The sequence below is a fragment of the Coenobita brevimanus genome, chromosome 21 (genome assembly GCF_032717465.1).
Source record: "Coenobita brevimanus isolate Jiangsu-jjx chromosome 21, ASM3271746v2, whole genome shotgun sequence".
Classification (NCBI taxonomy): Eukaryota; Metazoa; Arthropoda; class Malacostraca; order Decapoda; family Coenobitidae; genus Coenobita; species Coenobita brevimanus.
The window spans coordinates 792,998-814,857 of record NC_136974.1 but is presented as its reverse complement, the minus strand read 5'-3'; the positions used below and the strand labels follow the sequence as shown (position 1 = coordinate 814,857).

The 21,860-nt window shown below is 40.3% G+C and overlaps 1 protein-coding gene across 1 annotated transcript; it reads right to left on the bottom strand.

The window, feature by feature from the left end:
• Positions 1-5,740: 5,740 nt before the first annotated feature.
• Positions 5,741-21,327, bottom strand: VhaPPA1-1 (Vacuolar H[+] ATPase PPA1 subunit 1). Its single transcript, XM_080266680.1, has 7 exons — positions 21,262-21,327; positions 20,835-20,927; positions 16,924-17,056; positions 15,140-15,287; positions 12,194-12,326; positions 11,660-11,775; positions 5,741-9,207 (listed from the first exon to the last, which is right to left on the bottom strand). The coding sequence occupies exons 2-7, from the start codon at positions 20,899-20,901 to the stop codon at positions 9,175-9,177; spliced, it is 630 nt and encodes a 209-aa protein (XP_080122806.1). The 5' UTR covers positions 20,902-20,927; positions 21,262-21,327; the 3' UTR covers positions 5,741-9,174.
• Between the last annotated feature and the right edge of the window lie 533 nt (positions 21,328-21,860).

Here is a 21,860-nt window from a genome sequence, read left to right as displayed (position 1 = left end):
GGAGTGAGAAATCACGAGGAGTTTAAAGAAGTTACATGAAGTTTGTCGAGGTCAGAGGTGGAAAGGTTGAGAATCCAGAAAGTAAAGGGAGGTATAGTACAGTATATATACAAGCAATGGTTTCTGTTCATCCTGTCTCCCTGCCACCAGCAGGAGAGAAGTCATAGCCAGGGTTTCAGTGAAGATGTGTGGTTCATTGTTGAATTATTTGTGAAGGCTTTCATACAGTATATGAGGAACATTTTACAACATTGATGTTATTCATATAAAAATCTGGAAAAGTTTTGAGCGGACAACATAGGTCAGTTTTCAAAATGAAATCCCTCTCTGTAGCATCCTTCAGCCAGGGTTGGGGTGTACGGTGAGCAAATATTTTGTTTCACAACTATACACTGACAAAATACATCTGAGAAGGTATTGTAGAAGGAAAGCCGGTGAACTAACAGTATTTGGATACATGAAGAGAAGAGCAGGTGAATTGAATTTGGTTAGTATTGTCTATGTTCTCATATTCCTGGTTTTCATTTTCCATGGGGTTTTGGATTTAAAGTATACAGTAGACCCTTCCTATATTGAAGTAATTGGGGGGAAGCCTGATCCGATAAAGCCGAAAATCTGTTATATCCTAGACTCCCTTCCCTGAGGTGGGATTTCAAGCATGTTTGGAAATTAATGAGTATAACAGAATATTCTAAAATGGTACTAAAAATGAACACAAGTCAAGAGTGAGAGCAGTGGAAATGAGTTATTTAAGAGGAGCCTGTGGAGTCACATGGAGAGACAGGCTGACGAATGAGGATATAAAGGAGCGTTGTGGTGTGGATGAGGATGTGATAGGAAGCGTTATGAGGAACACACTGAGGTGGTTTGGCCATGTGGAGAGGATGGAGGGTGAAAGACTGACGAAGAGATTGTATGTGAGTGAGGTGGAGGGGGGAAGAGGGAAGGGGAGGCCGAGGATGAGATGGAGGGATGGGGTGGAGAGGTATATGAGAGAGGGGTGTGTGAGTTGGGAGCAGGGCAGTGGAATGGCGGGGGACAGGGCGACTTGGAGGCGATTTGTTTGTGGCCACCCCAAACGGGATTGAGGCGTCTGGCAATAGATAGATAGATAGACAAAAGATGCTAAAAATGAAAAATTGTGGGATCAGAAAGTGTAAGGGATGTATATGATGCACTGAGAAGTGAAGATAGATAAATGACAGTTTGCCATTACATGAGACTTAGTGTTAACATATAAGAAAAGAACCACTCTGCCCTTGTAGAATTCCTGTGTCTTTACATGCAGTATCAATGATGATGCTATCTTCCAACAGATTCACCACCTTAGCAAACTTTTTTTTTTTTTTTCTGCTATGTATGGACTTCTTCATGCCTTGTCCATCATCTGCTTATGGTGAGGACAGTTGTTGAAAGTTTTGGAAAGAGTAAGAAGCTGCAGGTTGTATTTATGGATTTGGAGAAAGTTTAGGATGGGGTAGATGGGGAGGGTTTATGAAATATATGGGAAGTGCATGATGTAGGAGGTAGTTATAGATAGTAAACTCATTATGAAGATAACACTTGTAGTATATGTGTAAAGACTTGAAAGCTTAGTGACTGATAGCTTTACTGTAGGTATGAGAAGAGGGATGTATAGGTAGTAAATGGTTGGCTGCCATCAACTGTGGGAAGTAAAGTATTCTACTACCATGAGAGTGATTGTGGCTACAAGGTTGGGATTTGGCAACACATTTTGTCATTTGGAAGTCGGTCACAAGGAAAGAGTCAAAGTCGAAGCTGAGATTCTCACCTCGTTACAGAACTTACACTTTATAGATTTTTTCCCAGCAGTTTCCAGGAACTTTTGGGAAGTAATTAGCAAAGTACTGTAATGGTATCTGAAAAAGAATATCATAATTTGGCACGTGGAAAAAGGAAGCGAGGTGATATGCAGAGGTGCTTGGAGAGATTGACAGTTTCAGATATTTTGAAGTTATACTGCATACACATGGCAGAATGAAATGTGGGGTTAAAGAGAGAAAATCAGGGGATAAGAGTAATTGGAGAACATGGCAGTATTATGAAGGGTGACATGACTTTTTTGGAGGTGAAAAAACATTGTGAAAGTGTATTACTGCAGACATTTGCGAGGGAGTGAAACCTGGGCAGTGAGTGACAGAGAACCGTCTTAATTAATGGTACAAGCTGTTGAAATTAGCATTTTCAGAACAGCTGCAGCCATACAGAATGAATTGGGTAAGGAAGAGATAAATTTGTATTTTGGAATGCAAGAGAGGTAGTAGTGATAATATATGGAATGCATAAATACTGTAGATAGAGAAATATGTTGAAGGAGTTTAACATTTTCAAAGAATGTACGTAAACAGGGTACCAAAAATGCTTGAAAATCAGAATGAGGTTAATGATGGAAGAAGACCATATTTGATAAGGAAGAAGAGTGTAGCAGGCTGTTGGTGAGAGAGACAGGGAAGAGGAAGAGAGAGACTGCGAGAGTGAGATATTTGAGGACTAGAATCATTTAAATTGTCTATTAGAACCTGTGCCTTCAAATGTTTGTTCATATCTCCACCTAGTATCACAGGTCCACCAACACCCATAGCCCCAAAGAAATGCTTCAGGTCATTCCAAAAGATATTATTATTCTTAACATTTTGTCCAACCTGTGGAACATAACTAGGTATCACTGAGGACACATTCCTACCAGCCATAAGTATCAGAACTTCTGCCATTCACCCTAATCACATTTATCACATTTTCAACCTACTTTTAAGCCAGGCAGATCCCAACTACCCCAGATCCATCATCCCATCCTTTCCCATGTAGTTTATGTCAGTCATTCTTACTTTTAATCCATCATGGCTGTCCCTTCCTTCTAGGGTGTCTACTGTATTGAACTTAGCACACATCTACATTCCTCTTACCCATTGTCTCAGTCACATCCATTGCTCTTCCTCTCATACTCCCAGTGTCAAATCAACCTAACACTCTTGAGTGATATAGGTCTTTTGGGCTTGCATCTTTCTTTAAATTTGTTTACTGGTCTGTTTGTGATAGCGGCAGTGATGAAGCAGGAGCACCACCTACAGGGCCCTAATTTGAACCAGAACTTGAAGGCTCAGAACCCAGTGACCCAGGGCACTGACAGCATCACAGGGCTTGGAGTCCTCACCACAATGGGTACAGGAACACTTACTCGAGCAAGTCTTACTACCATGGCAGTCCCAACAACTGTCACCTGTTTTTGGGCAGGAATTAGCCTCTTGGGGCACTGCTTCTAAATTAGGTTTCAGAACATAATACAGATGCCCATTTTATGCCCCTATTGGCACTGTATATTTGCAAACCTCCAGCCAGCTAGTGGAGATGCAGCATATTGTGTTCAACAGGGTCCAGTCCTTTCATCGTCATATTTTAACCATGTCCTTCATGGACTGTAACAGTACTGTCTTGACTTGATGACTTGGCAATAACTTCACAGCACTCCAAAGCTTGACAAGGTACAGGCCAGCCTCAGCAGAATGTATACTCACTAGAACACTGGCTCTACAGCGCCTAATCAACCATCACCCTTCTCATTATAGACAGACATGAATCACACACTCTGAAGTCTTCCTTCTCAGTAATTAGTTGGAAATACTCCCTAAGTTCTAGGACTTATGCTGGATAGCATAATCTCAACATACAAGGAACAATAATGTATAGGTATATCATAAACTTGATTTCTTGCACTCACAGGAACTTCCTTCATGCAGCAGTAGGAATATCTGAAACTTCTACAAACAGTTCAGAAGACCAAAATGAATTATGAGGTCCAAGCTGAGCTCCCACTTTAGCTGTCACAAACATGGAGTACCTTAAAAAGCAACATGCAGTCCTGTGAGAAATAACAGGGTGCACAATGGCCACATACATGATTGCTTGCATCAAGAAGCAAAATTCTTCCAAAGATCACGTGAATATGAGTCATACAGTTCATTACAGTATTTCAACTCAAGATCCATGCCAACCATGTAACTATTGCATCACTCCTCCCTACTGCAAAGAAAGAGAAAGAAATTAGCAACTTACGAACACTTCACAGTGCCTCAAGAACATTCCACTTCATCTACCAAACACATCACAAACACAGATAAAGACACAGCCACCTAAAACCTCCACCAGACATTCATTCTTCAGAAACTACCCTCCCCGGAAAGACATAAGTACATCAAGACAGACAATGATAAGGCATCCACCCTTCCCTACATCATTGCCAACATAAAATAAAACTTAGAGTTAACTATGTTCACACTGTACTGCAACATCCCACATCCCAAGACACCTCACTGTCACAGCACAGACAGCCCTTTAACCCCTTAAACGCGGATCGTTGCGTTTGCGACGCTCGGCGAAAAGGACATAATGGCGGATCGTCGCGTTTGCGATTCTAGTAAATTTTGAATAACCGCGGGCAAGCAGGCTCCAGCTGGTATTGTCTATCAGTATCACCACCCTCTAGCTACAACTAGCATACTTTACCTTTGTACTACTGACCTCAGTTGTTGCCAAATATCGCGTTTTCCCCCCGTCCCCCCCCCCCACGGCCCGGCCAGCCTGGCTGTGATACATGGCAGCGCTCTGAGCGCTCAGAACTGTAAATCTGCGCTCTCCTCTCACAAGCAGTTTATGCTACTAGGAAAGGCTTGTTTCCCCAGTTGTAATACTAGCTTTTTTTCTCACGGTTTGCCTGTTTAGTGTCAGTTTACTGCAGGCTTTCAAAGTGACATTATGGCGAGTTCTAGCTCTTCCCAGTCGGTGCAAGCGGCCGACAGGAACGAGAATAAAGTGGCGGGCGTAAGGCAGAATAAAAAGCGCGCCGTGGTGATCTTTTGGGAAGTAATGTGATTGAAAATAATGTAGTATACGTTTTTAGCTGTGAAAATGGAAATGTTTGTTGAGTGACGGGAAGACCGCCACCACAGTGCATGTCGGCCGTACGCTTCGTTGATTTTAGCCTTATTTTCAGTGCTTATTGTACAAATACGGAATCCTAACTACCTTTACGTTGTAGTATAAAGTTTACTGTGACAGAATGAGGCTGTGGTAGAGGGGAAACCGGGTTGCTGGAGGTGTGAAAGTGAAGATTTGGTTACCCAACTTTGCAAGTCTCCACAAGTCCTTGGGTAGTCCAGGAAGGCTCAACACCTGTCTCTGGAGAAAGCTGAATGTAAGTACTATATGCCCTAAAAATTTTAATGTTCTGGGGTTAATCTCTGATTTTTGGCGAATATTTTCCTACAGCTACTCAGACCGCGATACAACCCTGCCACTCGGGGGGGAACGACTGTACACGGCCGCGTTTAAGGGGTTAAAACCATTTCAACAAAACATCTTTGGTATTGTCTGGTTGAAAGTTGTTAGGGCCCTGTGGTCCACTTGGGGGTTGCAACAACAGTATAGATTGTTTTTACAAGCAAGACAATATAACAAATATAGGCTACATCTGTTTTAATCATTAGTCCCTTCAGCCTGGGGATTTTTTTTTTTTTTTTTTTTTTTTTTCTGCTGGCAAACCCCTGATGATTTTATTTAGTTTATGAAGGGTGTTCCAAGACTGAAGGGGTTTGAAAAAATGTCAGTAACCCTTCAGGCCAGGGACGTTTGTCAAATTAAATTTGGCTCGTGCTGAGGTTTACTAAGCTTAGGAATATATCCCATGGCTGAATGGGCTGATATATTTCCAGTACTTAGAGCCAAGATGGAAACAAAGGAATGTTGAACAATCACTGGCACATTCTGTAGGCTTTTATTCACACATACAACCAAAAGCTTTGACAAAAATAACACTTTCAAGTACACCACAACTTTCACACCCACCTAGAACACAGTAAAAATAACCAATGTATTCACTACTCTAACCTAATCATGACAGATTAGAAACTGTTATTATATACATCTTCAAATGATCAAACCTGGCTTTAATCAGTTACTGATGCTCTACTGAACATTCACTCATTCTTTCTCTCTCACTTTAATATCTACATTTCTGTTTGACCCTCAGTTAAATTAACTATTTAATATACAACCGCATAATATTTGGAATGGTAGTTACAAGCCCACACAATAATTTATATATATATATGTACTGTACATACAACATATATTCACAGACCATAATGCAGTACTGTATACTATTCATTCACTTCAGAGGTAAGATGAGCCTTTCCCACTGATGTGTTACAAACCAATCACAAGCTATGTCTGCTGCAACAGAAAGCTCTTGGGTATATTTTAAACAATTCAGGTTGCAGGAGCTGATAATCTCCCTTATGCAATGCTTTTTGTACATACTATCATTATCCATGTCTACTGTGATATAACACACAAAATGAAAGCATATCAGAGGTGTTTAGTCCAAGTGAAAAAAATATTACACATAATTAATATTATGCAGGCACTGATGCCTGCCTACTACCTCCACTCAAATGTGAAATGACAAGGTCTAAACAATCATACCACAGTCATAAACTGTGAATATACTGATACAGTACTGAGTATTGTTGCAGATAATTTAAGTGAGAGATAACACAGTATACACATTTATGTTTGATCCTTTTTCAGGGACACAAATGATGATGTTATTCAGCAAAAGCATTGGATAAGAGGGAAGTTTATCAGCATCTGTAATCAAAACTCTGGAAAATATACCTGAGCTTTCTGTTGCAGAAGACATAGCCTGTGATTGGCTAGTGACACATCAAGAGTGGGCTTTATCTCATCTCCCAAAAAGTAAATGAACACAGATATTACTGGCATCTGTAACTATTGGTCAAAACAATACTAACAGTTTGAAACTTGTGTAATGCTGTATATGAGTGGGATATTTCTTGAAGCACTGGGGTTATTTTAATTGTTTACCTTAGCTCCTTCAGCCTGGTGATGAACTATTATATTTTATTCTTGCATTCCTCCAGTTTGAAAGTCTACTCTAAGTTGAATCAAATCTGGAGAAGCAAAGGTAAAGGTAGGGGCAGACACCTTGAGGTTCTTAGGCAAGTTTTTCATTTTTGTAACTTAGGTCTCTGAGCCTCTAGTGCTTATTCACCCATATCCTGGTATACAAGGCTACTGCATCATTCAGGTTACCATAGTTACCTCCTTAGGTGCTACCCTAAGAATTCACTTCACCTAGCAAACCACAAAGGGTAGTGGACACCCGAGTCAAGTGGTGGCAGCTGCCTGCACCAGGATTCAATCCCTGGCACTAATGAGCCAACAACTTTGTAGCAAGCAGTGCTAACCACTTGGCCACTATGGAGGTGGCAGGAATGAAGGTGTTAAAAAGTATATTACTGCTTCTGTTGAATGACTATGTACATAGTAAAAAAAAAAAAACTTTAACCCACATTCATTGCACCATGTAATGTTTTGTTATTCTTAAAATATTACATTAAACAACCATAGATACTTGATGTTACTTATGGGATTACATTATTTAAATCTATCAACAGAATACTGTACAGTATACAGTATATTAGCTTTTCTTGTTACACTCATATTCAAAACTTGAGTCACATCTGACAAAACTTGTTCATGTAATTAATTTACAACAGCCACAAAAAAGGGTATTGTGAATGTGTGCAGTATTTTAATATCCACTAAAAACTGGATAGAGTAAATTTATATAGTGGCTGTCCAAATTTTTTTTTAATAATTGACAAAATTAAATACTGTATTGCAAAATAACCAGAGCTGGTTATGTCCAGTCTGAGCCAACACTAATTGTGGCACTCCTCCTGAAACTGAAGTGCCTGGCTACAGATATGATTGACAGATTCTGCTTGCTTTGATTAATTCCTCTGCTAAAGATATTTTTCAAGTACAGGTACGACAGGTAACAGTTCTTGGACATACGCTACACACTTCTGGCTGAAAAAATTTGGTAACAAGTTGAGAAGTAACTGTAAGTTCACTTAATGTAAGTGTGGCTAAAAATGGACAGAAGCAGCTCTGACTTAGTCTTTAATATACAGCTGTGAACAAAGATCATTCACTGTTCACACTGCATAACTGTTCCATTCTCTTTTGTGCTGCATACAGTAAACCAAGTACAAACAACATCTGATACTCTTCCCTCATATGTATCCAAGATCCTGTAATGTAAAAACTGGAAAATAAATTTGACACAGCCTGTACTGTACACATTAAGCACAGCAGAAACAGTAGACCCTCATCATTCATGGATTTTCTTTACTTGCAATCCTTGGTCATTAGCTGATTTCGCTTTCTATGACTCTCAAGTGTCCCACAGTAACTTCTGCCACAGGTCCCACAGTAACTTCTGCCACAGTTGGTAATCCACCTACAATGCCCATAATTGGGCTGATTACCATAGTGTCCATATTTTATTTAGTTGATTCATGTCTAATGTCTAGGTCTAGATGTCTGACCCCCTATTTTGGCTGCTGCAAGGATGATATACTGCTGTTCAAAGCTAAAAGCAACATTTTTTTATTACTGTGAGCAAAGTAAGGCTTGGGGATGGTTTCTCTAAATTTTCGAGTATACATAATGCAAAAAACTGACAGTCTGCAAGTTTTGTGGACTTTGATTTAACAAGCCTAACCCTGCTGAATACTGACGGTCTACTCTTTCTCCCCATTCCTGTACTTCTCCCTTTCAATTAGTTCAACTTTGATACACTTTATATGACAGTAAGCAGCAAGAGTTTATCTGAAACGTGCTGGTACTGCAGTATACATTTATTTATCCAAAGCAGTTTCACTACTATACAGTACAGTAGTGTGGATGGTGGGGAGAGAGAGAGAGAGAGAGAGAGAGAAAAAAAAAGCTGAACACTGTAACACAATCTGTTTATAGTCAACAAATGTGTATTCTGTTTCCTACTACTCAGCTTCCATTTTTAGCCCCACCATGAATTAATTAAAACTGATTTACTGTGCTATTTACATACAATATTTAAAAAATATTTCTTCAGTATAATGATACCTCTCAGAGAAGCATCCTAGACCAAACCACCAATGTACTGTACTGTATAAGTGAAAATGAGATGACTGCTTCTTGAACCAATATCCAGGCTCTCCAGTCTCACACATTGCAGGACCCACCAATCCTGGAAGATGATCCGATGGCATTCCAGCACACTGAATTTAAGACATATCTGAAGCCACGTTACACCTTGTCCCCCATCTTGGCCTTTGATGTCTGAAGAAGAAAGGTTATGGATGACAGACCAGAGATGGGTTAGCACAATATTGTACCTAGGTCTTAGATTCACTTAGTTAACCATCTTCAATACAGTGATGTACAGTATTATTTTATACTTAATTTTGCTACTCTTGGATGAATATATAGCCCAGGAAAGGCTTTTTAAAGTGGATGTGTTGGGTACAGGCTTTCTTAACTCCTGAATTCAGTAATGTACCGGTTTAGGTATTTTATATTTTGTTCTTGCTATCTCCAGACTATTTTATTTAGCTTAGAGACTTCTCAAACTAGAGGGTTAGACACTGCTGTCAAAAACTCTTCACTGTTAAGGGTCCTTCCTAATGTGAATACAATTGTCTATTAGTGAAGTTTATGCCATATCTTTTATTATTATGGGCTCTACTAATCTGAATAGTGTGGTGTAGAAGTAACTAGCAACAATAAGCTATAAAAAAAAAATGAAGAGGCTAATATCTGTATGAATTATGAAACAATGTAGAGCAAAAGAAAAACATTGATAATTCTTGATATGAAAATCATCTGGTAAAATGAGTGAGGTTCAACATGCAGGAAGCCATTTACTGCAAGTGTCATCATCATTCCAACCTTAATTCCCACCTAAGAGATGGGGTACAGTACAATCCTTAACCAAAAGTAAAAGAATCCACAAAAGGAGAATTATCACGCAACATGTCCAATGAAAGAGGCAATGAAATAATCTGAGGCTTTGAAACTGTGTCTCCTCCACCTCACAAGCACTTAATATTTTTTCTAGATGAACTTCAAATACTCCTGTAGAACAAGCCATTCCACTGTATGTACTGTGATAAAAAGGTTGCAACCCTTGTAATAAGCATCTCCATACACACTTCACCTATTTGATACCTTGTCAATGCCTTTGCTTTCTCACATATTTATCATATCCATCCATTTTCTTGGTCTGGCATGCCACCTCCTACCTTCACATTCACTCATACTCTTTTCACCACTTCATCCATTTTCTATGACCAAACCATCTAAACTCACTAACTTCTACTCTTTCATCCACAGACTTCCACACTCCATAACTTCTGTCCAATCTACACAACCCACACACATTCCACAATAGTAACACTTCCACTGCCATCACTCTTGACTTTTCACACATGCCATACCAGCCTCACACCAATAATGTGTGCAATAACGTACTTTCATGCACTCTTTTTACAGCCTCCAACACAGTTCTGCTTCACATTAAGACCCCAGTGCACTGGCCACCTCTCTTCCTTGAGCCCCTCTACTCTCCACTTTCTTAACACATATATCTCCTGGGCTATTACTGCACTGCGGTACTTCAACTCTTTCACCAGTTAATTGCTCCATTAACCAGTACATCACACATTATAACTTCTCACAACAGACATCACTTTACTTTGATCTGCTTTCTTTTTCAAACCACACCTCACATACATTCACTAAACTTTGAAGCTGACTGGAAAGATCCTGTTCACTGCAAGCATTATCTACATCATATTTGAACTGCTACACAATTAGCTATTCATCACCAGCCCTGCCACGTTTTCTAAACCACTCAATCTGACTTCTCTCATAATTTATGACTCTGGGAGCATCATACACCCTTATCTCCACCCCTGATAAGGAACCATTACCTTAAACATCCATCTATTCTTATCCTGTATATGTTTCTTTATCATCATATCAATCTTTAACAGCACTGTAACAGTTCTTTCTCCACACCATACATATAAACACCGTCCGTAATTCCTGCTCACCTTGTCATATGGTTTTGCCAGATCCACTGTCATAAAATACTTTAAATTCCTTCTCACCTGGTCCTTTCACTATTTATCTTACAGCAAATATTTGATCCACACATCCCCTAATGCTCTGAAAATCAACTGTTCATCACTCAACAGACGTTAAGATATCTTCTTACCTTCTGCAATATTCTTCTTCCCTTTCCTACAGCACTTAGCAGATTTATCCACAACTAATTTTTGCACTCGCTTTGGTCACCTTTACATTTATCCCTTCCTCCCAGCATCTGGCATACACTTCAACCAGCAAGGCACAAGGGAACGAGAAGGGTAGGGATGGGGATTGGGGGTGTGGGAGTGAGAACAGTGGTTGGCAGGAGTAAAGTGGAGAAGGATGGTATGGTAAGGTCAAAGACAGAGTGATCTGATCACAGGCTCAACCTTCCGTCTATCAGATCCTATGAATTGGAATCTGGCTGGTAATGCCACATCACGTATGACACCTGGGATTTTAGGAAGAGGCTGATACCATGGAGTGGCTCATCTGAGAAAGTACCAGTCTGACAGATTCTGAACCAAGCACTTCTGTTGTGGTTAATAAATCTCAGCAATTTGATGATAAATAAAACCTAATTTAAGAAGTACCTTGTCTTCTGCACATTAGGGAAGTCTTGTAAAATTATAAGTCTCACCTGTAGGATGCCAACAATGAGGCCAAACAGTCCAATGGCAGACCCAAAGATCTCCACAATGAGGATACGAACAAACAGCGAAGCATCGGCAGCATCAGCTAAAGCAGCAGCTGAGCCTAAAGCCAATACAGGTGTGGTTAATTTATCAAGCCCGGGTCCACAAACAAATTTAAATCACCCTGTTTTAACTTAGATTCTAAGATGCACAATGGACAAGTGATATGGGCAGTTTCCTTGTCCTTCCTGGGTAAGAAATTAAGTTTTAATTGTAAACATTTGCAAATCTGGGCCCAGGCTTGTAGTTAGCTATGTTGGTGGTGAGTGTAACTACTGACATGATTCATATATACAACTGGAGGTAAAGTGTCTTCTACTTCTCACTCTCCTATACTGGCTAAAATAATTTACAACTGGAGGTTTCAGATGTTTCTCTGCTGTAGTCAATTCTCTGATATAAAAGGAACCCTTCCCTACTGGTAGATTGTTAAATCAAGGATTCCTTGTGCAGTACTCATAAAAATGTCAACAACTTACCAACAATCCCGACACAGAGGCCACAGAAGAGGTTGGTGAGGCCAACGGTGAGGCCACCAGCAAACATAAGGTAACCAGACAACAGGTTCTGCTCAAAAGTTCTTGGATCTTCATCTGCCTTCTCTGAATATGGCTGGAAGAAATAGGGAAGTTAAATATTAATCTGAAGAAGGAATTTATGGTGAGAGAAAGAGGTAGTTAAGAAAAACACAGGGTAGTACTCCATTTGCATGATATATATGGAGAGATATACATTTTGAAAAGCAGTGTTCCATGCTTGCACTGGTCAGCATTTTCACCTGATACCAGTTTTTCACACTGCTCAATCTTCAATGGCATTCAGCTCAGGTACCCTAATCTTGAAGTCCAGCCTTAGGGCCACATCATTAGTGTTACTGGCCTGTCCACAAGGGCCTTCCCTTCCACACTCACAATATTCACTTAAATGCCTTCTCTCGTGTCCAAACCACTTCAGTGCAGGTATATCTGTAAACATCATTTCAATAACATTCTCACTGTCCAAGCATCCACTTAGTCTACACAAACTGTTCTTTCCCTTGGTCTGGTATTACTTATCCATCTTGCCATTCTCATTTCAGTATGCTTCATCCTATGGACAGCTTTCTCCTTAATTCTTCAACAACGTAATGGTTGGTCAACATCAATAGCTACGTCAGAAAATACCACCATCTACATAACTTACACTGTTCCTGTCAAATACTGTACTCCTCTAATTTTTGCCTTTTTTCTGCACTTCTCAGTTCTGTGAGTAGCTTGTAACAGGGTCATGCAGCAGTGTACCAATATATATGTATTTACCTAGCTGTAACATACATGTTTAAGAAGGTACTGAGGGACAATGAATGTGGGACTCTTAACATTACAGGAAAGAGGAAATGCCTCACCAAAATACTGATGAATGTTATGCCAACCTTTCTTATTTCACCATTTATAAAGAAAGTTCCTTCAGTCAGTAGAGGCAACAGCTTTCTAAACTTCTTCCAATCACTTCTGACTCTCACAAATATGCAAGCTGCTACACCCTCCACCCCTTGCCAGTCATGCCATTCATATCCCCTTATGACAAAATTCATCAACACACAAAACTCACATCCCCTATGATAATTTCTTGTCTTGGATGGACCACAAAATATCCCTGAAAAATGTCACATTAACAACTGGTTTAATCTTGCAGTCTACCTTTCCAACCAACAATCTACATGACTAATATACACTCCCTTCATAACCACAATGCAAGATGAAGTTACTTTCAACCCAACTCCTGCATACACTGTATAGCATAAAGTCATAAACATGTCTTCACCAACATTTCTATATCCACCCAACTAACCAATACCTCTGTCTTTCCCAAACTCACCCTCATACCCACAGACTGCACACCCTCTCCCACTTCCTAATTTCACCACAGAATCCTCTTTACTATCGGCAATCACAGCTACGTTATCCACAAACAACAACAACAGCAGCATCAACCCTATCCTGAATTCTCATGACAGCACTCGAGCATCATGATAAACAGGAGGAGGCTCAAGATAACACCCTTGATGCTTACCGACCTTTGGTCTAAATTCTTCACACTCCCAACACCTTTCACGCTTATACATAGTCTTAAACCATCATGTATTTTCATTCACATGCACACCAGCCACCATCATGTACACTACTTTCATTCTCATGCATACCAGCCACCCTCCCAATCCTGATCCTTATATAAACTCCGTGGGTTCCCTATCACATGCTTTTACCTAATGGATGAAAATTAGGTACAGCAAACATTTCCCCCTTCCCCCTAAGACTCTTTTTCAGGTAATTAGTACAGTACTGTATAAAGATTTACTCTCATGTACCTCTACCTGGCTGAAATCCAACTGCATCTTGTCAAATATTCACTGTCTCCCTATTCATGCTCTTGCACACCTCAGCAACTCTCAGTACCTGGGGCCATATTTATAAACACTCCTATGCTAGGTTGTGCAAAAGATTGCTTATTTATACCACTATCTTTAATCACATGGATATAAAACACCTCAAAATAATATCAGTGAATATTAAAGTGCCAAATCATGAGAAAAAAAAAGTACAGAATTAGTTAGCCACGGAAGTTTTATTTTGTGAATTATGTCAGACCAAATTTAAGCTTTAGCAACGTTGGGTCTGGTTAGTACTTGGATGGGTGACCACCTGGGAACACCAGATGCTGTTGGCATCCCTACGTGTCAAGTGGGGTTGGTGGAGGATTAGTGCCCCTCCCTGTAAAACAATTAACTCTAAGCCCTTGGCCACCCCGTTTGGGATACATGGCGTCTGGCAATGAATGAATGAATGAAACATGTGTTAAGAGTTTTAGACCCCTTTGGATATCTCTCTCTCTTAGTTCCATAACACAGTCCCACGAAACTGTTCATCTTACTTTTACTATTATGATTTTATTTGACTAAGGTGAGATTTGTGTTCTAGGGACTAATGAAAGCTAAATCCAGTGTTTAAAAATTTTCCCCAAGCTGAAAAGAATAATTATCAGAAAAAAAAAAAAAAAAAAACAATTGTTGGGTTGAAAGAGTTAAATCATCCAGTTTGCAGTTCACCATGATAGTTAATGATGTTTGAAAACAGGGTCAGTTACAAGACAACAGGACTCTGACATATGAACAGGAGGGTCAAGTACATTCAGGGACAAAAGTTGGCCTGCTGTTGCACTGTGTCTACTTCAACTTATGGCATGTCCATCATTTTCTTCACTGATACATCGTTTAAAGCAACAACACTTATGGGCAGAGAAACAAACCAAGCCTCTTACAGCTTAAGAATATTAGCTTGCAAAGGGAAGTGAGAAGCAGAGGAGAAGAACTGTTAGGCAAACTTTGTCCCCATCCATACAATACCTTAAAAAAAAGAAAGAAAGAAAGAAAGAAAAAAAAGACGTACTGTAAGAATACCAGCCAGGATGATGGCAATGATAAGACCATAAATTGCCACTGCCTCACAGAAGATGACGGAAATGAGGTTCTTGGTCTTGATGCGAGGGGTACGCACTCCACCTCCAACGATGCTTACACCTGTTGTTTGGATCCCCCTGCAATGACACACAAGTTAGCTACAGATAACAATGTCAACAGCCAATCCCATTTTTCCCCATTGATGGCACAGAAGGCTAATGCTAAATTACTGTAATGCAGTATAATATGTTTAAGGGTAAATGACCAGTCTTCCCTGGTGGCCATTTCAATGTCAAAAAGCCTCAAGGTGTCTCCTGGGGATTGAACCTATGCAATGCTGTCACTCAAAGTGGGGGTTTGAACCATTAATCACCAAAAGATCACATATATACAGTCTATCCTCGTCTAACATGGTTTTCACTAATACAAAACGGGTCTAACACGGTACAATTTTCAGGAAGCACTATCGCTTCTAACCCGGCCACTGAGGAAGCTAATGCGGTTATTTGAACCAGGTGGGCGGTGATGAGATGAATCATTAGAGCGTTGCCTTGCCAACGGGCGTTATCTACCTCCCAGCCAATCACGCTTCAGCTGCTGAACTCTAGGAAGAGGATATCTAATGCCAGCAGGAAGAAGAAGCCATGGATAACATAGATGATGATGTGAGCAGTGTTCTAAGTGCTACTGACTTTGATGGATTTTAACCAGTGTTCTCCCTTCTACCTCCTCTCCGGTATAGTGTGTCTCCTCATATCCTCCCATAAGGTTAATAAAATGTGTTTTTTAACTGCAATAATACTCTTTTATAATTTTTTAAAACCATATTAATGCTTTCTAGGAGGTTAAAATTGGGGGTATAAAAAAAATTTGCACCACAAGGGGGGAAAATGTGGACTTTGGGCAGGGGTGGGGAAGGAAATGGGGGGTTTCAAGAGTCCCTGTAACGTGCAATTTCCCTAACGGTTGGGATGTGGAAGCAATTAATCGTGTTAGACGATGACAGACTGTACTGTATGAGTAATACTGTATTTTTACCAGCTACAGTGTTAGAAACATTTTTCATTCTTGGCTTCAGCATCTTGGAATGCAGCTGATATCCTTCATTTATTTTGATTCCCATCTCAATACTCAAGCCTAACTCTTGATACTGGGCTGTGGCAACCCATTAATTAGCAGCTGTTACAAGCAGTCCTGTACCTCCTATGGCATAACAGGGGATATGCATTGTACCCATGACTTCCTTTCTCCTTTGAATGTGCTTCTAGCACAATAAATATTTTTCTTTTGTAGTGTCATTTTTAAAAGAGCATCATGGATGGAATAAAGGAATGTCGTTATATAAGGCAAGAATGTATGTATAGTAAGTCTACACTGTAAGTCGCCTCTCTGACATTCTTTTTTTTATAATAAATGGGAGAAATGGCGTTCCCCCAAGCTAGACCCTGTATTGGATCATATAGCCCCGCTAGGTTACAGGAGTGCGCTACCACTCCTGGCACAGCAGTCCCGGGCAAGGCTCGAACTCGCAATCCCACGATTACGAGCTTGATGCTCTACCACTGAGCCACCGTGTCCCCTTTTTTATAATAAGTACACTATAGATTTCAGTAAAATTGCCTGTTAAAGTTAAATGGTTCCTTACAAAGTTGACTTGCCAATTTCCACTACATTACAGAACTATGTGGAAAAACTTTTGATATACAGTAATGAAACATTCCTGATTAATAACAAGGGCTGCCTAAACTGTCCTACTGTATGTGGCACACTTACATTGCTGCCCCCACCACTGAGAGGGAAACTGTGAGGCCAATCCCGACTGATGCCCAGAAATACGGTGACACACCAGTCAGGAACCATCCAAAGTCGATCCTCTCACCCTGGCCTGTTATTGTGTATCCGATGCCTGCCATGGCAGAGAGAGGTGGGTATTTCAGTGCAGAAGTAGAGAAGGAGTGAGGTGAAGGGATAAACAGCAACAGGGAAATAATGAGCTGATATAATGGAATATTAAAAAATACTGGGAAGGAAGGTGGTGAGAAGAGGTAAGACAAGAGGGGATATAAATGGGAAGAATGATATAAAAAGAGGCAATGTGGAACATACAAAGGACAAAACCAGAGGAAATGGATAACTTATATAAAGATGGATGAATCATAAGTGTAAATGAAAAAGCAAAGGGAAAGTACTGCAACAGTTAACCACTAAACAATGGCTGAGAACTTGGGAATACTGAGATCTCACTATTTGTTAGTTTGCTTCTGTTGGTGTTGGTTATTCATAGGTTAATAAACCATCTAAAAATACCGTACACTACAGTACACTGAGGTATACTTTGGGATCATGTAACAACCTGTGTTCCTAAATCATCTGCAAATATTTTAAGCAAGTAGATTCTAACAGCTGGTGATGTACAATGGCACTACATTTTTTTTTTTTTTTTTTTTTTTTTTGACAGTTAAATAATGGTACAGCTGTAGGCCCCCCGCCCCTTTTCTTCCCCTCAATGATATTTGCAATTTAAGGGAGATTTTGTCCCCAATTTCCATGAATAAAGAGGGACCATTTCTCATTAGAGGGAAACATACTTCCATCCATGGGTTATCAACTATTTCAATTAATCCCCAAACATTGGCCAATGATTGTCAAACTTGTTATTTTCCTTCCCAGAAAGAAATCTCCAGTCACCCCAGGGCTGAAGTGCAGGGAAGGTAGGAAGAGTAAAAGGTGAATTGGGGTAAATTTCATGAGCTAGGTTACAAAGGTGTGCTGTACATAGGATTAATGATGAGGTTAATTTTTATATATGGTAGAATACTCATTGATAGGGTTAGGCTTATGACAGAGGAGCTAGTTGGAGAAGAACAAGGGGGATTTAGGTAGGGAAAAGGGTGTGTAGATCAGATATTTGTTCTACGATGTTTAGTTAAGAAGTATCTAGAGAAGGGAAAGAAAGTGTATGCTGCCTTCATGGAATTGAAGAAGCTTATGACAGAGTAGATAGACAAGGTGTGTGGGAGGTATTAAGAATATATGGAGTGGAGGGGAAGTTGTTGAGTGCTGTGAGGAGTATGTACGAAGGAGCTAGGGCTACGGTGTGAGTGGATGGTGAGCTGAGTGAGTTCTTTGATCTCAATGTGGGACTGAAACAGGGTTGTGTGATGCCTCCATGGCTGTTTAATATATAAATGGATGGGGTTGTAAAGAAGGTGCAAGGTAGGGCAGTGGATGTGGGGGTGGCTCTAATGAATGAGAGTGAGATTTGGAAGATTCCGGTGTTGCTGTTTGCTGGTGATACAGTATTGTTGAGTGAAGATGAATGGGAGTTGCAAGGTTTGGTGAATGAATTTGGGACAGTGTGTACGAAGAGGAATCTGAAAGTTAATGTAAACAAGAGTAAAGTTATGGTGTTTGAGAGGAATGAAGTCACCGAATGTACAGTGAGGTTTGATGCTGAGGATATGGAGAATGTGAGTGCATTCAAGTACTTGGGTAGCGTGATGAGTAAGGATGGAACGTTGGGTGATGAAGTGCGTGAAAGGGTACAGCAGGGAAGGAAGGTTGTTGGTTCACTGAAAGCAGTGATGAGAAATAAGGAGGTGAGTATGGAAGTGAAGAAATCACTGCATGATAGTACTGTGATCCCTACCCTGATGTACGGAAGTGAGGCATGGACCTTGCAAGAGGGGAACAAGTCAAGAGTGAGAGCAGTGGAAATGAGTTACTTGAGAGGAGCATGTGGAGTGACATGGAGGGACAGGTTGACGAATGAAGAAGTGAAGGAACATTGTGGAGTGGATGTTGATGTGGTTGAGAAGATTAGGCGAAATACACTGAGGTGATTTGGACACGTGGAGAGAATGGAGAATGAAAGACTGACTAAGAGGGTGTATGTAGGTGAGGTGGTGGGAGGGAGAGGGAGGGGTACACCAAGGATGAGGTGCAGGGATGGAGTTGAGAGGTATATGAAGGAGGGGGGAGTGAGTTGGAGGGAGGGTAGTCAAATGGTGGGTGACAGAGCGACTTGGAGGCTTTTTGTCTGCAGCCACCCTTTGCGGGATTAGGGCGTCGGGCTATAGATAGACAGATAGAATTTTTATTTATGCAAACCATTCAGCCAATAGCTAGAAGGTTGTAAAAGTTGTCTCTTCCAAAGAAAGGTGATGGTGTGAAAGTGAGGGGTGGTGGTGGTGGTGTGCATGAGGGTGGTGGTACCATAGTGTGGGAATGGTGGTATGAGTGAGGGTGGTGGTGATGTAAGTGAGGGTGGTAGTGGTGGTATGAATTAGGGTGATGGCGGTGCAAATGAGGATGGTGGTGTGAGTGATGGTGGAGGTTGTGGTGGTGTGAGTGATGGTGGTGGTAGTAGTGTGAGTGAGAGTGGCAGTTGGGGTGTCAGAGAGGGTGATGGTGGTAGTGTGGAAATGGTGGTGGTGTGGTGAGGGTGATGGTGTGCAAGTGAGGATGGTGGTGGTACTGGTGTGCAAGAGAGGAAGGTAGTGGTGGAGCTGCAGTCAGAATGAAGTGCCTTTATGTCTGCCAATTTGATACTGTATATGGAGATTTTGGTGATGCTATTAAACCGTGCTGTGATGTGCAATACAAGTTAAGAGTTATGGGTAATACAATACTCATTAAATACATCATCGTTACTGCTGCTATTCAGTATTATATCTTATTCTGCCTGTCCACTAGCTTGATTTCTGTTCCATCACATCACCAGTTCAACCATTTGTCTTGTTATTGCTGTGGCCCCAGGCTCAACTGAATGTGAACCTGGCAAACTGCAACCAGAAGCTGTCCCTCTCCTGCAATCCACCATCCACCTTTTCAGGAAGAGCGAAGAAGATGAAGGATATTTGTATAACTGAAATGTGAAGCCATACCAAAGACTGATATTGTTTTAAGGAAATTTATCGGGAAAATTATATTCACAGGAAACAATCCCTGCATAGAAAAGCAATTAGGGAAATACACAAAACAATCAGGAAATAAACTTAACTGAAAAAACTCCTTCTGGTCAAACCCCTACACTATGATTTTACCATACAACACGTGACCCGCATAATAGACTTAGAAATTTTAGGTCATCCTAGGGCTAACTTTGTGTGAAAAGTAATGTATCAGTATGGGTCCAGATCTTAACCATTAAGGAGGTACTGTACAATTACTGATGACCTCATGGTAAAAATGGTCTCGTAATTACCCCGTAAGATCATCAGCAATTATTATTATCTTTTTAATAAGAGGAAGAAGGAACCAAAGTCTAGAAGACCACAAGACTGTTCCCTCATAAAAAAAAAGAAAAAAGAAAGGAAAAAGAAAAGAAAAGAAAGAAAAAAAAAAAAAGATTCAAGATCCGTTTACTTCAAGATGCCTGAAAATATGGCATTTAAAAGATTGGAGGTCATAGGCAGAACAAAATACAGACAGAGAAACAGTTCCAGAGTTGACCTGTTGCATACATGAAGGACACAAACGCGACGAGAGTTTACTGCCAGACGGGTGTTATGTAATGGCTGAGAACTGGACCCATCCTGTCATAATAATTTTAAAAACTATCAGCATGTAAATAATGTAAGCACATCGCATGAAAGACAGATAATGGTTAATAACCTGGAAGGCAGAAAATGGTTAAATAAGTGGTGCACTAAAATTGTTGGCTATCACAATAATTCACAAACCTATTGCAACCAGCAGGAGAAGGTAGAGGTAGAAGCCATACGTCACATAGGACTTGATGTACCCCATGGCTGCAGTTTCAGTGGCTTATGGTTCTGTAAATAAGGAAAGCAGAATTTGTAGCATATTGCACTGAATGACCTCTGTTCAGTTTTATTTAATGAACTCCTTAAACCAGTCTTCCAGTTTTACATACAGATATCCCACACAGACCAGCAGGAGAAAGAGGCCACCAGTAACTCGAGTATAACTTATGGGTTACGGTGTCAAGAAATTTACATGGATGAGAGTCAATGTATACTACCGACACTGTTTTAGACATGAAAAGATACAGGTAAACCCGATTATCTTTCATTGTTTACTACACGGGGAAGCTTCGGTGAGGCAGTTTACTTTCCTTAATATATTTCAACCCCCACCAGCGCTTACCTTATTAAAAGAAGACGAAAAACAAGGAGATTTGACAACTCCTCTCCTCAGCCCTCGGGATCGATCACCTGACTTACCTTGCATTCAAGTTTTGGCAAAATTGTTTCAGCGTATTTACCTAGTACTTTTAATTTTTTTCATTGGTGATATTATTTATGATTTTAATTTATGTGTTGAGCAAAAATCTTTGATAAATTTTTTCTATAAGTCTAAGTTTAACTTTGTCAAAATAATTTTTTAATTTTCCCAATGTGAGATAATTTCACTGTCCGCTAAACAAAAATAAAAGAGAAAATAGCCGGCCTTAACTTATAAATAAATTATTCGTGGTATTTAAGGATTAATATAATTTTGCTGGTATTATTTTCTATCCAATATTTGTACTTTTTACAAAATGACACACTAATCTTATGGTGATAATAGCCAATCAGGCCGTGTTGTTGTTAGTGAGAGAAGGAGTGGGCAAGGGAAGCCCCTCCCGATTCCATATTACTCTTTCCTTCCTCCTCACTTCTCCACATCAATGAAATCCCTCCACTCGGGCCAGGGAGTGAGTGGAGGAGCGAGGAGAGACGCGGACTGGGGCTGTTAGAGGCAGT

Bases quoted from the DNA above. Each gene is read 5' to 3' on its own strand.
- VhaPPA1-1 (XM_080266680.1), bottom strand. From the start codon at position 20,901: ATGGGGTACATCAAGTCCTATGTGACGTATGGCTTCTACCTCTACCTT. The intron at 17,057-20,834 runs GTTTGTGAATTA...CTGCCATGGCAG, and splicing joins TCTCCTGCTGGTTGCAATAG to GCATCGGATACACAATAACA. The intron at 12,327-15,139 runs GTACGTCTTTTT...TATTTCTTCCAG, and splicing joins TCCTGGCTGGTATTCTTACA to CCATATTCAGAGAAGGCAGA.